This window comes from Carettochelys insculpta, chromosome 2 (assembly GCF_033958435.1).
Source record: "Carettochelys insculpta isolate YL-2023 chromosome 2, ASM3395843v1, whole genome shotgun sequence".
Taxonomy (NCBI): Eukaryota; Metazoa; Chordata; order Testudines; family Carettochelyidae; genus Carettochelys; species Carettochelys insculpta.
Genome location: NC_134138.1, coordinates 172,403,325 through 172,418,361, shown reverse-complemented (window position 1 = coordinate 172,418,361; position 15,037 = coordinate 172,403,325). Strand labels below are relative to the sequence as shown.

General features: G+C 40.8%; 1 protein-coding gene across 2 annotated transcripts in view; it reads right to left on the bottom strand.

Annotated features, from left to right (window-relative positions):
- Positions 1 to 15,037, bottom strand: part of GRB10 (growth factor receptor bound protein 10) — a 208,972-nt gene that overhangs the window by 155,271 nt on the left and 38,664 nt on the right. For both annotated transcript variants that reach the window (XR_012644539.1, XM_074988028.1), the window contains exon 2: positions 9,252 to 9,349. Coding sequence is in view for 1 of the 2 variants with exons in the window: in XM_074988028.1 (XP_074844129.1) it covers positions 9,252 to 9,302 (51 nt within the window). In the remaining variant the exon portion in view is untranslated. The remainder of the gene's footprint in view (positions 1 to 9,251; positions 9,350 to 15,037) is intronic.

Genomic DNA, 15,037 nt, shown 5'->3' with positions numbered 1-15,037 from the left:
CATACCCAGCAGAATGGCAAGCATAACACTTTGAGTGACCCCATTGCCTCTGCAGAAATACTGGTGCACTCCAACTCTAGTGAGTCAGAGTCCAGAACCTGCTCTATCAACAGTGGCTGTGCCCTTTCCACCAGGGTGCTCCTACTGGAAGGCTGGAGATGAGACAGCTCCTGCAACAGTGATGTGGGCTCCTCTTCCAGAGTAAGGATGTACTGTAGGAGAGGTAGGCCAGAAAGCAGTGCAAACTGGATAAGTGATTCTGTGTTTTTATATAAAGCCTTGGGCTCCCCCAATGTCCAAGGGTTTCCCTCAGTTACGTCTCATGCATCTAATACATCAGCAGCAGCCAGATGGCTCTTACAAGGATGATACGGTACTGCAGATGTGCACACTGAACCAGAGGGGGTCTATCTTTAAACTTCAGAATAAAAGGGGACCAACAGAACCAGGAGCTCGCCCTTTTCAAAAGTTTTGCCTTCAGGTCAGGGCAACTTCAGAGCTGCTTCCTTAGGCTCCACTCATGAGGTTTCATCCCACCTGAATCAGCATGGCAAGGAAATATATTAGTGTGTACTGTACCCTTCTCATTAACCTAAGGGTAGTACTATTTTACTTATATAAAAAACATATCGGTTTGTCGTGGGGCAGAGCAGCCTCCTGCCCCACTGGAGCGTGAGAGGAGCAGCATCCTCTTCTTGGTGGGTGTGGCAGAGCCAAACCTGCCGCCACATTCCACCCGCCACTGAAAGTATTGGAACAGGACCAGAAGTGTTTAAAAAGGCCCCATAGCTCAGCTGGGCTGGAGAAGAAGGTTGGCCCTGCTGTGCTATAGCTCCCAGGAGGGGAACAGACTCCTAACGCCTTGCCTACACCATCGTGAGTGGAGGTCAATGAAAAACCCCTGAGACAACACAGTAACATGGCCTCCCTCCTGACAGCAGCGCGCACTCTAAGGTTACACACAGTACTTTTTTTTTTAAAAAAAAAAAAAAAAAAAAAAAAAGGAGCAAATAGCTTACCTCCACCCACTGCACCGTCACTGGGATCCCGTGGGTAGGGCTGTCAAGGTGCTGGTACTGAGCATTAGCAAGTACCAGCACAAAAATGGCACTGGCTATGCAATGGCATGGAAGAAAACATGATTCTGACTCATGCCATGCCATTCTAAGAAGGAACTGGAAAGCTGTTGATCTCTACTGCCTCATCTACCCTCACTTGGGAGCATGAGGAGATCTACCTCATGTGTGCAAGCCAGTGCACACTGCGCTGAAGAACCTCCAAATATTGACACATGCATACCCACATAAGCAAGACACATAGGGACAAAACACTCAATGAAGAAAATCTGCTTCCCGACACCACATTTCAGAAAACCGATAGCACTCTGGGCAGTGCAGGAAAAGTTATGTCAACATTGTTGTTTCTTCATAATTACATAGAAGAATGACAATTCAAATGCTCTGTTGTATTTTCTATTTAGTGAGACTCACTCAACCATATTGTGCACTTGGGTTGCCACATATCGCTTTTGTAGCATGAAAAGGTGAACTACATCCCACCTTCCAGACCAGATAAGTTTTTCTACATTTAAAACTGCAGAACATTAGAAAAATCCAACAGTGTTTATTCAAATCTAAATTTAAGAGAGAGTCTTTGGAGAGTAGTTTGCCATAGTATTTATATCATAGCAGTTAATTACACTGTCTATAAATGCTGAACATGTGTCATGAGTGCCAAACATACATGCCTTCTCCTTCAGCTCTGTGTACGTTGTAGTAGACCAGGCCAAAGCTCTAGAACAACACCTTCTGGTTTGATACTTTGTGACAGCAGATTAGAAAGTTGGTGACATTTAAATCATTTTTCCAAGGGTGTATTTATTTAATATAGAAACAGTCAACAGTTCACTCACATAACAAATTTGATGTCACTATCATCATGTTTTGGGACTAGGTTGTACAGAAGTACTTGAAATTAGACAGAAGGCTTCTGGTGTCTCAGGCAGAGTCATTTTGTATTATGAATATGAGCAAACTGTATGTTTCTGCTAAAATTAATAGTTCCCTGGACACCATTCTACCCTCATAAACCAAACCCAGTCAAGCACAGATAAAATAGGTAAATCTTTGACAACTGCCACAATTTTTAGTAGGACTCTGATAATCAAGGAAGAGTTGATACCTCATACTGCATTCAGGGAGATCTATGGCCAAATTCTTCACTATCTTAAGACAATGAGGCATTGCAGACTTCAGTGGAACTGCATCCATTTACACCAGTGGTAAATTCGCTCCCTCCCTCCCTCTCCCCTCCTCTTTAGTTTAAGTTAAACCGGGGTGGATTGATTTATTTCTAGTCACTAAACTAATTTTAAATCACTGATTTTTAAATCAAGATTTAAATCAGAAATCGGGAAACCCTGATGCAAATCAATCAATTTAAAAAATATTAATCCCAATCTGGTAATAAATGCATCATTTACCATTTTCTAAATTATATTTTTACATTTATTTTAGGAAATGGGTAACAATACATTTCTTCTTTGCTGGATTGTGTTTAAATCTTTTTACTTGTGATTTGTATTTGGCTCTAATTGTACAGACATACAAATTCAAATAAATGCTCAAAAACTCCTAGTTTCATTAAATGAATAAATGTGTTGGAAAAAAATTAAGACGCTTACCAAAACATGTTTTCATGTAAATAAAATGGTTCTTGGAAACAAAATGAAGCATTATTTGTATTTAGTTAACGGATATTTATAATTCACACCCTTTAAAATTTTATGAATACTTGATCTTCTTTTATACCTGTACTTTATTCAAAACGTGAAAAAAGACTACCTTCCCTCCTTTTGCAGCTCTCATTTAGATTCTAAACTTTGAATGAACTTGTCACTGAACTGACCTAGTTGAATGAACTGAAACAAAATATTCTTCTCTGTGTACTTTCAGAAGAGGAACTGCTGTCAAAAACTGATTCAGGGCTTCAACAAATTCTGGTTCCAGGTGCTTATTTAGTGACCTTGACCAGACAAGTAATACAACTTTCTCTATAAATTGTCAGCAAATATGTATGAAATATTATCTTGCATTTTAATTTAAATTAGTAAATAAGTTTAGGTTGTAACAAATTATCAAACAGTTTCATATAACTTTTTCAAAAAATTAATTTAAGGTGGATTTTTACTCTTAAAAATGAATTTAAAAAAGCAAAAGATAATTCACCCCATGCTTGAAAAACTGATTTTTATCTATGTTGACTATATAATTGACCAGTTCATGCAATTAGAGTCACCTTCATGCAGGAGGCTTGTTCTAGTTTACTACAGAACAGCTGAAAGCTTTCAAAAGTCTATTCTCATATCCACTTGATCTTGAGATGGACACGATCTTGAAATTAGTGTTTGAGTATGTCGGGAAAATGAGGGAAAAAAGTTCAATTTTTTCTACTTAATGTTGAGTTGTTCACTGGAAACTGCTCAAACAAGCCTTCCCCTTAATATGAACTAAGCCAAATTAAAATAAATAGTGCACTTTGAAATGAAGTGTGTTACCTCCTTGGCATTAGTATAGCTTTAGGCAGGGGGACAAGCAAACTGGACTCTCAGAATCTTAGATTAAAATTAAAATTTTAGATTCCATAAACTATGCATTACTGAACAAGAATTAAGATTGAAAAGTAAGGCTCCCTTCCAGTCATGTAGTCTGACCTCCTACATAAAACAAAAGCCATAGAACTCCCTAAAGTAGTTGGTTTGAACTACAGCATAGAGAAATAAGACATTTGGGAGGTCACTGGAACTTGAACTATTTATACAATCAACAGTTAAGAAATTAAATCTTTTCTAAGAGTTCAAGTCCCCATGCATAAATGTTGCTGTGACTACAGATTGCAAAAGAACGGAAACAAAGTCATCCCCTTTTTCTGAGAAATTCTGGAACTATGTTCTGAATTTCCAGGAACTGAAGACAAATGCTGCCAAATTCTCACTGCTGGATTTTTACTGAAGAGTTAGAGAATTTGGAAAGGACCCCTGCAAACCCCTGAAAGGCAGTATTGATTTTTTTCCACAAGGCTAGAGATTGTTCCCAGGGGAACGCACTCAGAGTGAATGGCTTATAATTATTAAAAAACACCCCACTCATGTAAGCAGGATCTTCAAAACAGCTTCAAAAGCAGCAAATATAAAACTAGCAAGAAAGTTGATCAGAGACCTATAGCCTACTTTAAAAGATAAAGATCTGGTTCAATTACAGTTGGTTTACCAATCTGAACATGCAAAAGAAGAAAGATGGGTAAAGATTAAGCTTAAAGGATAGCCACACTGTACCCAACATGAAATTATTTACATGTAACTGGATGTTCTTTGAAACGTGTGGTCCCCGTCTATATTCCATTGTTGATTATGCACGTGCACAAAGCTGGAGAATCTAAGTTAGTGTTCCTTGGTTTATGTATGTGCTCTGGGTCACCTCATGCCTCCATTCAAGGGTATAAACGGCAGGCACAGTCAGCGGGCAAATCTAGGGCTGGGGGGAGGCAAGACCCACGCCCCATCCCCTAGACCTGAAGCCCTGCCCCTTTCACCCAGAGGCAGGTGGGAGCCAAGCGCCTCCCTCATTCCCTCCCTGGAGTATAGGGGCAGTGGACAACTTGCAGCCCTAGCCTGGAAGCACGGTAGGGCATGGCAAGGGGTGATGCCGAGGGCAGGCTGGGGTTTTGCAACACAGGGCAGGAGGAAGGCATGCAGCTCCCACTTCCCTAGTGCCCCCTCCCTTCCCCAGCCCAGTAGTAGCAGAGAGAGGGGCAGGGCACGTGCCACACAGCCCTCACTTCCCCAGACCGAGCTGGAGCACAGTTGGGGTGGGAAGGAGGCACGCATCCCCAGCCTTTCTTGGGGCATAGGGAAGTTGAGTCCCTGACCCCAAAAGGGTGTCTGGGCCCCCAGCACAGGTCACTAGCCCCAGCCCCAGCCAAGTTGGAGGAACAGCCAGAGAAACTGGGGGAGTCCCACTGAATGGGTTGGAGCCAGCCAGGTGTTTGGGAAGGCATTGCCTTCCCCTGCCTCATACCCACTGTCCAATGACCACAGGGTAAATCAACTGCCTCTCCACTTCCTTCACCATGACATATCAGACACATGCTGCAGGAGAGTGGAAGCAGGGCAGGTAGTAGAATAGAGATAGGATCCATACATATCAAAAGAGCCTCCAGTAAGTAACTTCTCTTCAAGTGTTGATCCCCATTGCTTTCCATTGTCAAGTGACTGTCAAACACTACTTAAGTAGGAGTGCTTCTGCAGTACTTCTGGTGCAAAATCCCAGAATCTATTGGTCACTGGATGTGCAAAGACTAATGACCTCCATCTTCCAAAAGGCTACTTGGTTATGCAGGGATTGCCAAGGAGGACTTACAAGAAGCTTATGGACAGACTAGATGTATTCAAAGGATATAGTACAAAATTAGAGGAATATCTCCACTGTCATCGAGAATGCCTCTGATGTGCCCATGAAGAACAGGGCTTCCACTTAGGTAGGTTAACATCTTCTAGCACAGCCCTTCCTACTATTAGTAGAAATGTCTCACATGTCAGTGAAGTATGACCACACTAAGGTCAATGCCCACCCAAATTTCAAGCCCTGAGATGGAGATGACGCAAATCAAGGTGCTTGATCTTGCCATTCCACTTGGTCAGGAGCCTGGGAGGCATTCCGAGGATGAACGGTAGTTATGGCGACATGCACAAGTGGCTAGTGAAGCCAAACTCCCCACTTCTGGTGGGGAGAGATCAGGATGACCAGTGCTCTGTCCTGCTAAATTTTGCATGGAACTCATTGCAGAAGCGTTAGCTAATGGAAAGCATAAAAGGACTGGTGTAAATAAGGAAGAAGGAAGACAGCAGACACATTAGTTAGAGTGTTTTTCTGAAGCCAGTCTTTGTAATAGATTAAAGCACTCACTTCAGGATTGCTAGCACATAGTAAATATTTGTGCCAGGAAACCCTATGTAAAATTGAACAGGATGCACTCCCTCTTTCCCTCCTCTGGAGGCTAATAGGTGCAGAGGATCCAACCAACAGCAGGCGTTTACTATTCCCTCAGTCTCATGTAAATGTTATGAAGCTTTTTAGTCAGCTAATTTGCTGAGACAACAGCAGAGTATCTACCAGTTTTGTGAGAAGAGTGGGAAAGATAGGCCACGTGGAAATGTAAAGCAAGCTGTAGGAGAGGTGGATTTAAAAAAAAAAAAAGCCACACCCACTAGTGTTGCTAGCTCTTGAGATTTTATCATGAGACTCAACATTTGCTGTTTTTCTTAGAGCCACAGCTCCTGGAGTCAAGCTACTATAAGGGACAATCAGCTTTCATTTTATTTTCTAGTTCTAATGGTTGTCAGGCTAAAAAAGTGTGTACCTATCAACTCCAACCAAAATACCACCAAAAAAAGCCTTACTCAACCTACTTAACAAGTTTCAGGATTTTGAAGTCCTTTTTGAATGCTTGGTAGTGGAAACACTGCAATTATTTCAAGAATTCAGGAAGTGGACTGTTTAAACACACTGAACCAGAAGGACCAATAGATAGTTGAGACAATGGAATGAACACCTAAACTTCCTGGAATTAGTGAACCTTTTCTCTCCACTGAAATGTAATGAGTTAATTTTAATTTTCCAACTATTTTAGGAGGAAGATTGTTCTGCAGCAAACAGGTAACCCATGCTCGTACACTATGTATTTACTTGCATCCTTTGGCTAGTCACCTCAAGATAGCTTGTACGTGTAGCACACTCCCGAAGAAGTTTCTTCTTTTGCCCAACAGGTATAAACTCCTGCTTTTGCACTGTTGACCCAGGAGAAGTCAGTTACATACGCCGCTAAGTAAGTTCCATGACAAAGCAGGAACAATTGAAATTTATGAAGAGAAATAATTTAACCTAGTTTAACAGGCCTGATGAAACCAAAGTGGGGTGCCTCTCTCTGGAAAGACATAATACTTGAGCTGTTTGTATGTGTCAGGGACACGTGGCAGAGCCACAGCCATCAGTGTACCTGGACTTGGCATTCTGAGAAGAATAGTTTGATTTAATGGTTAAGACTGTTTAATCTACAGTGACCACGTACCTTGGTCATAGCTCACCAGCTTCTGCATTTTAGAGTCATGACTAAGCTTGAACCTACTATTTTGGAAAAACTATTTCACAGGTGCACCAAGAGAGATGAAACCCAGATACATTTATCAAAGGTTTCTTCACTAAAGGAACAACCAGAAAGCCAGATGAATAAAGTCAATGCCATGCTAAAAAGGAAGACATTTTACAGGACAATCTTGGTATTCACTGAAGACATCCATCATAGTTTTATCGCAACTCTTGAAAGAGGTCAGAAGAGACTTTAAGAGTGATTCCTATTGACAGGTTACCGGCCAGTATGTAACTTTACCCTTGTCTTCTCATGTAGAAGCAAGGGGGCATGTCAATGAAATGAGAGGCAAAAGGTTTATCTGACACACCATTTGGAGACAATGCTGTACCACTGAACTGTGGAAGTTACTCCTAAAAAAAAAAAAAAATTACTGTTGAGACAGAGGACTAGAAACAGTATGACTACTGCATAGGTTCCTTCTTTAGCCCTTTAGTTTATAAGCTGAACTCCAAAGATGGATAGGTAAAAAAATGTCAAAAACTGTGTTGCTTTCATAAGCTAACCCTATAGCTCAGGGCCTGGCAAATGGCTCTTCACAGCCTATCCGTGTAAGCTGTTGACACACCAGGACATTTTGGGTACCTGGCGTGTCTAGAGGAATGGAGCCCCTCAGCTCTCAGTAATTGCAGTTCATTGTTCCTGGCCATTTGGGGCTGTGGAAAGGGACACAGCCTGAGGGACATACTATCCAACACTTCCCGTCGCTCCTGTTGGCTGGGAATGGTGCCCTCCAGGCACTGGGAGGTGAGGGGCTACAGGCCTGTGGACACTTCAGGTACATAAAATGTTCTGGCGTGCCAGCAGCTTGCCAAAATAGGCCAGAAGCCAAAGTCTGCCAGCCCCGGATCTACAACAGTAATAATGACTCATTGATAAGCCAGCCTCCACTCTTTGATGCCTCAACTTTTTACTCCCCACCTTAAAAAAATTGGCTCATGAATGAGCCCCTGGGCTTTTAGGTCCTACAGTCAGGTCCTGTTGTGCTAAGCACTGAAAGACACAAAAGAAAAACAACCCCGAGTCCAGGGAACTCATTTTTAGTTACATTACACTAACTACTGCAAAATAAGACTTTACTGTAAAACAGACAGTAACTGTGTAGGGATAGGAGCAAATAAAACAAGAAGTACACACTTCTCCTTTTGTTCTTCGTTGTAGGGTTTTACACTTTCCACTGAAATCTCTAGTATTGGCCAACATTACATACAGTACCAAATGGCCAGTCACTTATCTTAATTGACACTTGCAGAAAGTAATTTTCTCTCCACCCTCCTTCCCCCCACGCCCGTTAACCACTCTCTTTTGTCCTATGTATCTGATTTGTCAGTTTCATTTCATTTCGTTTGGTTTGTTTGTATCTCTGTTATAACACTGTCATACCAATTCATTTTCAGCACCATTTCCAGTGCAACACCAGAGCTGAAGAAGTGGGTCTGCCCCATGAACGCTGGCCACCTAATAAATTATTGTTAGTCTTCAAAAAGTGCTACAAGACTGCTTTTTTGAACAACACAGAGAGGTAGTCGTGTTAGTCTGTACTACCTCTCTTACTGTTTTGTAGGACTGCTTTTTTGTTTTGTTAGGATACAGACTAACACATCCACCTGTCTGTTACTATAGGACCAAATGGGCCAGTGATGTGTTACAATGTGGCAATCTTGGTATTTCTGGTTTCTATTTATTTAATATTCAGCGGACTTGGGTACTTTTGCCTGCAGCAGCTAACTGCAAATTCCATGGGTGTTGTTGCCTGTCACTCTGCCAGAGAGAGGTGTGGCCAAGCAACAGGATTAGTAAATATGAAGGTAAAAAGGGTGCTTAACCATCAGTACCGCCTATTCAATTTGCTGAAGTCAGCTCTTATCTTTGCTTTCAGTACCCGCGTGTTTGCAAATGGGTGGCCCACAACGATGTTTCTGCCAATCACCAGTCAAATTCAGAGTACAAGTAAGCAGCTAATCTTCAGTTTTAGGTCAGCACGATCAAAATTACAATATAATGTTTCATAAACAAAGAAACAAACCCACACAGTTAAAAACACTTACTATCCGATATGGATGGTGCAAAAAGGAGTCTGGGCAGCCAGCTAAAGCCATTTGTTCTTCCAATTTTTCTTCAAATCACATCTACTGCTTCACAGCACCTTAAGAGAACAAGAAACAAACGGTCAGAAATCACACCAAAGGACTGACAAATAATTAAAAACACTTTGAAAGGGAAAAAGGTAAAGAAGAAAAATAAGAAGTGACAAGTACTTGCACCAACTTGGAGGAAAGAGTCTGCAGGTCAGGATTCTGTGGTAGTACTTTATAGCCTGGGAAAACAAATCTGCTGGTTTTAATTTTTTTTTTTTATTCAATATCAGACTACACAGACCTGACTGGAGGGCCATTTATCATCATGTTATTGATTTGTTACCGTGCACAGAAGACTCTTCCTCACTTTAGGAGGTATAGGCTTCATATATTCAGATTTTTACCTCTTAAGCTTCCTCTGAATTCCAGAAATAAAACAAAGCAAGATACTTCTGAGACTAAATGGATCATCATAAATACAGCCTTCTCCAGGCTTTATCAGAAAAAAAAAGTTGCCAGTTATATCAACAACAATCTCAGAGATTGCAAGGGGAGTAGAGAGGGAGAAAAATCAATTACTTCCAGTAGCGCAGTTTAACTGCTGGCAGAGCGTTAGCTAATGGTGTCAAATATACCCTACTCAGAATTCTGGCTAGATACCACATTGGTCATGAGTTAGCAAAACCTAGTGTCCCACTGCACCCACATTATAGGATTGAAAAATTCACTCCTGACAGTCTCAGAGCAGTCGCAGCCATCTATATTTTCCCAGCCTGCATGATCCTGAAGCTGTGAAGTCAGAGTTCTATCATTCTCCCTTTATTTCACGTTATGAATTAGAGTCTACATTTACATTTAGACTTTGGCTTTTAGCAAGACTCAAGTATCCAAAAACTATTCCACACATGTAAAACTGGGGAAGTTATAACGCTAAATTAAAAGGTGTTTAGTTTTTCTTGACATCACCCACTTGGGTGCAGGTGTTAGACCTATAATTATATCACTATGCACTTTCTTCCTATAGGACTCCCTTTTCAAATCAGAGTATGGTATGGAGGCATGAATGGAACACAATTAAGTTTCAATGGGCAAACATAAGACTGGTATTTCCTAACTTGAACACTGACGGTGACCTAGGCAGCGTTTTAATGCTGTGGCTCTTAACCAGTGATATGAAAATGTGTGTTCAAGGAGCACATCATCTCATCTAGATATTTACCTAGTTTTACAGCAGGCTACATAAAAAGCACTAGTGAAGTCAGTACAAACTGAAGTTTCACAAAATAATTTGTTTCTACTGGTCTATATACTATACACTGACATCCAAATATAGTATTTATATTCCAGTTGATTTACTTTAAAAGAACATGGTAAAATGCAAAAAAGTGAGCAATTTAAGTAATACTGTGCTGCGGCACTTTTTAAAATGTCTGAATTTGTAAACAAGTATTTAAGTGAGGTGAAACTTGAGCACACAACATAAATCAGACTCCAGAAAGGGGTACAATAGTCTGGGACATTTAAGAGACACTGCTTAAATGCATTTCAAACAGAAAGCTGGGGGTGATGGCAGAATCAACTGCATGTTCGGGGGCAGATCATCAATGAAATAATGACAGAAGAGGAAAGCTGACATAAGGCAAACAGAGGCCCTTACAACAGTGGTTTGACAATGGGGAATGACCAAACCAATTCAGAGGTGGGGGGGGGGGCGGGGGCGGGAAGACAGATGTCAGATCTTCCATGCACTACCACAAATAACATGCTGTCTTGCCTTTTCCCTTGGCCACTACTTGTTTCCGACTTCAGCATGCCACAGAATACCCTGCATGTGTCTGGGAGCATTCCCTTCCAGGTAGATGCAAACCAGGGTAAACAGAACTGGGAAAACCATAAAGCCAACTGAAACTATCCTTCTATAAAGCTTCTACCTTGTTCATTTTTATAGCAGTTTCAATTCCCTTTTTGCAGAGGAGACAGGTGACCAAGTATTTTCAAATGAGGGGCACTTCTAATAGGCTTCCATTGCCACCCAAAAAGAACACAAGTTTACAGACCTCAAATTAATTCCTTTTTTTGGGTGTAGGGTGAGGAAAGAGACCATTTTCTGTTGTAGGTTTGGCTCCACAGTGTGTCCCTGATCCATGAATAGGGTTGTACGCATGAGAAATAATCACAGCCCAGCCATCCTAAAAAAGCAGGTTGGGATGATGCCTTTTTGGTGTGGGAGAAATTCTCAAAATAAGCCAGGGGGTGTTTTAAAACAAATTAACACAGTTTCGAGATAGTTCACCTTTGCCTATAACAAAATCTCTCACACTCACAAAACTTTGTCCTCTCACCTCCCCAGCCATGTACAACTTTTTACAGTGATTCATGTTCATGAGCCTGTATGATCTCAGTGAACTTCTGACCTCCATTGTACAACGTAAGTAAGTTAATACATTACTAATCCTTAAGGTAAGAGATACCTAAGGCTGTGTTTGCAGTTCTGCCCAAGTATATTATTTTTCCCCGACAATTGTAGAAAGAGCTTTAACAATTTGGTATTATTGCTGTATCAAGAGATGTCAAGGGGAGAACGCTTGTGTCTTCTTTTCTGAGACAGTACCCATTCTAAACTGTCACAGTTTGGAATTTAAAAGGAATAGAGTGCTGTCCCCACCCACGCATAATGGTACGTCAAGAGCTCATGAAGAAAAACTGCCACATTTGTTACCATAAAGGATTGCCAATCCTCCAGGATTGTCCTGGAGTCTCCAAAAATTAAAGATTATGTCATGTGATGAAACCTCCAGAAATACTTCCAACCAAAACTGGCAACCTAGTCACTAATGAAGCTGCATTCCAAAGCGAATTGGTCAGGGGTGAGGGGAGAGAGGATTGGAGGGAGAGAAGAGAGGCAAAGAGAATAAACACTCCTTAAGGTACAGTATTTAGCTTTCACCCTGTTTTGAGTGGTGTTGAGGCGGGTGTTTGTCAGACCCAACTGTTAAGTCAATTATTCCTTATATGCTATCAAGAGTGGACTAGCTAAATGATTTCTTGAAGAACAATTACTGGCACGTTAATACTCCTGAAGATATAGCAGTTTGCATGTTTCAGATATTATCCTGGATGTGAACTGTGCATTTTATGGTATCAAGTCTTCAAACTAGGAATGCCAGATTTTTATTTCAGCAAACGAGCAAATACACAAGTTGTATTATACTATAACAATGCACTACACTGCATGTAAAATACTTCATACACAGATTTGGAACGCCACACCCACTATAGCTGAGCCAGCGATCCTTGAAGAGCTGTGTCGGAATGGATAGGCCACATCAAAAAGGCAGTCTGACAACCAGGATTCCCCCAGAGTGCTCCCTAACAAATCCTTTGCTTCTGTGTAACATTCCACCACACTGGGACTCTAATAAGGTCAGCACACCCCTCACTGGTTGTGTGTGACGACTTTAAATTAATTAATTAATTTCCAGACCTGGAAGGAGGCTGCATTCTTAAGGCTTCCTCCCTGGAGACACTAACTTCCTGCAGCCATGCTCAGTCCTTACTCAGTCCTCAGTGCTCTCTCTGGTCCCTACTATCTGTCTTTTGCCTTAGTCCTAGCAGCCATTCAGGAGCTCCTCACTTCCCTGATCCCAGCCAGGGGACTGTCTTTGGTCCTGCTGCTCTCCAGCCAGCCAGGACCTTTACTCTCCACCTTCACGCAGTGACTAAGTTCTGTTCTGATCCTTTCATAGAACCTTCCTGCTTGTTCCAGAAGCACCTCCGTGGGTCCCCTCCCCCCCAAAATTCCACCCTCTTCCTGGCAGTTAGGTGGCTTCCTCACAACCATTCTAGGACATGTGGAGGATCCCTCCATTGGTCCCTTCTTGGGATGGGCATGGCCAAACTCCTATGTCTTCAGCAGGGGGCTTTTGGACCTAGCCCACAATCGCACGCACCATTTAGAAAGGTGGTGCAGGCCCAGCTTGCAGAAGGCATGACAGCAAACCCCCCCCCCCTTTTTTTTTTTTAAAAAAGGATTATGAGTTTCAAAGCACTTTAGTGATGTAAAACTTTTGATTCTATTACTCAAAACTTCCCTACTTCTAGAAAAGGAGTTTCAAATAAAGCCTCTGTCTTGACTTAAGAGCTCCTGATGCAAACTGAACAATTTCCTTCTCCACAGGGAGATTTGGCAACAGGAAACCAACATCTACCTAAAATAAACTTTACTGGTAATATGAATATTGGATTTATACAATTTGAGTTGCATGGCATACTGCTAGTTTATCTGATTACTATATGTTTTTAAATACTTACACCTTGCATTATTTTGAAAAAGATCATTTTAAACATCTAACAAGGCTCTCCTTTTAAATTATGGGATCATGCCCCTTTAGTGGCACAGCTGCAAGGAAACCCATACAAAATGTATCTTTGAATATGTGAACAACAGGCATGGCTAAGCTCATCTACTTTTCACTTGTCAACAGTAGGCATTCAGTTCTCAGCAGAGCTGTCCTTGCTAGATTGACAGAAGGCAAATCCAGATTTTATTTCAGTATAAACTTTGCTTCAATTCTCCTGGCTTTAAGTATACTTGAGACACATTTCTGAAGATTCGTATTTAACTGGCATGTGCCAAAGCTTTTATCTTACTAAATATGAGTTCTGTAAGTACATCAAGCACTAAACTAGCTAGAGTCTGGTGTTGCTATAGTGTAGCAGCAACACTAAGGAAGTTATTTTTATTGGCTTGAGCATTCAGCTAGCTCAAGGAGAGTGGGAAAGAGTGGGAGAGAAAAACCAGTATTATACTGCCACAATGTTAAGTTAAGGTTTAAAAAGTAACATCTATGAAGCATTGCCTTTATTATAAAATAAGTCACGTTTGGGGTAATTTTAATTTCTGAACAATTTACAGAAATACAACATTGAATTTCTTCATTTAAACATTTCAGTGATTCCCCAGACAGAGTAGATGAAACCAGTGTTCTAAATATAGTCGTCTGAATTATTTTATATATTTGCAAACAATACTAAATCAATGTGTTGACTCGAAAGTGTGCTTTAATTCCCACTATGAAGATCAGTTTATTCAAAACAGTTATTCTAAACAAGATTGCATAATTTATCAAGACTTATTTCACAGCAATATTCTTGAGTATTCATTTGTGAACACTGCAGTTAGAATGAAAGTATTAATCTTCAAATGATGTTACTTCCAGTCATACATCTGCAATGATTTAAGACCACACACTTCTCTTGTCTGTCATCGTTTATCAAAATATCCTTGCTATACTAATATGTAACACATTTTATCTTTGAAATCTCAAACTCTGGTGTTCCACACCATTAGAAAATTTTACACCAATTCATTGTGGAAGGTTACAAAAGGTATAAGTTAGTCATTTTGTTAGGAAATGGAGAGTTTACCAGAGCTAGTAATTTTACAAGTCAAAAAAACCTACAAAGTTTACAAGGAATAATCAGTTTCTTAAACTGGGGTAAGTATGACAAAATGAAAGAACCCAGCGTCACTACCTTCTTAATGATGCACAGCTTTTACTGGCTGGTAAAACATTCTATGGGTAGGCCAAGCCTTTCAGAATTTGGTGTTAGGGTAAAATAAAACAAAGTATCACCAGTAAAATAATTTCTCCCCTTTAGCCATGCTGCAAGTACAGTACTCAGAATGTGTCAACTTATAAAGTCAAGGGCCATAGACAAAAACTTTGGTATGATATTTATGTAGTTAGAAATAC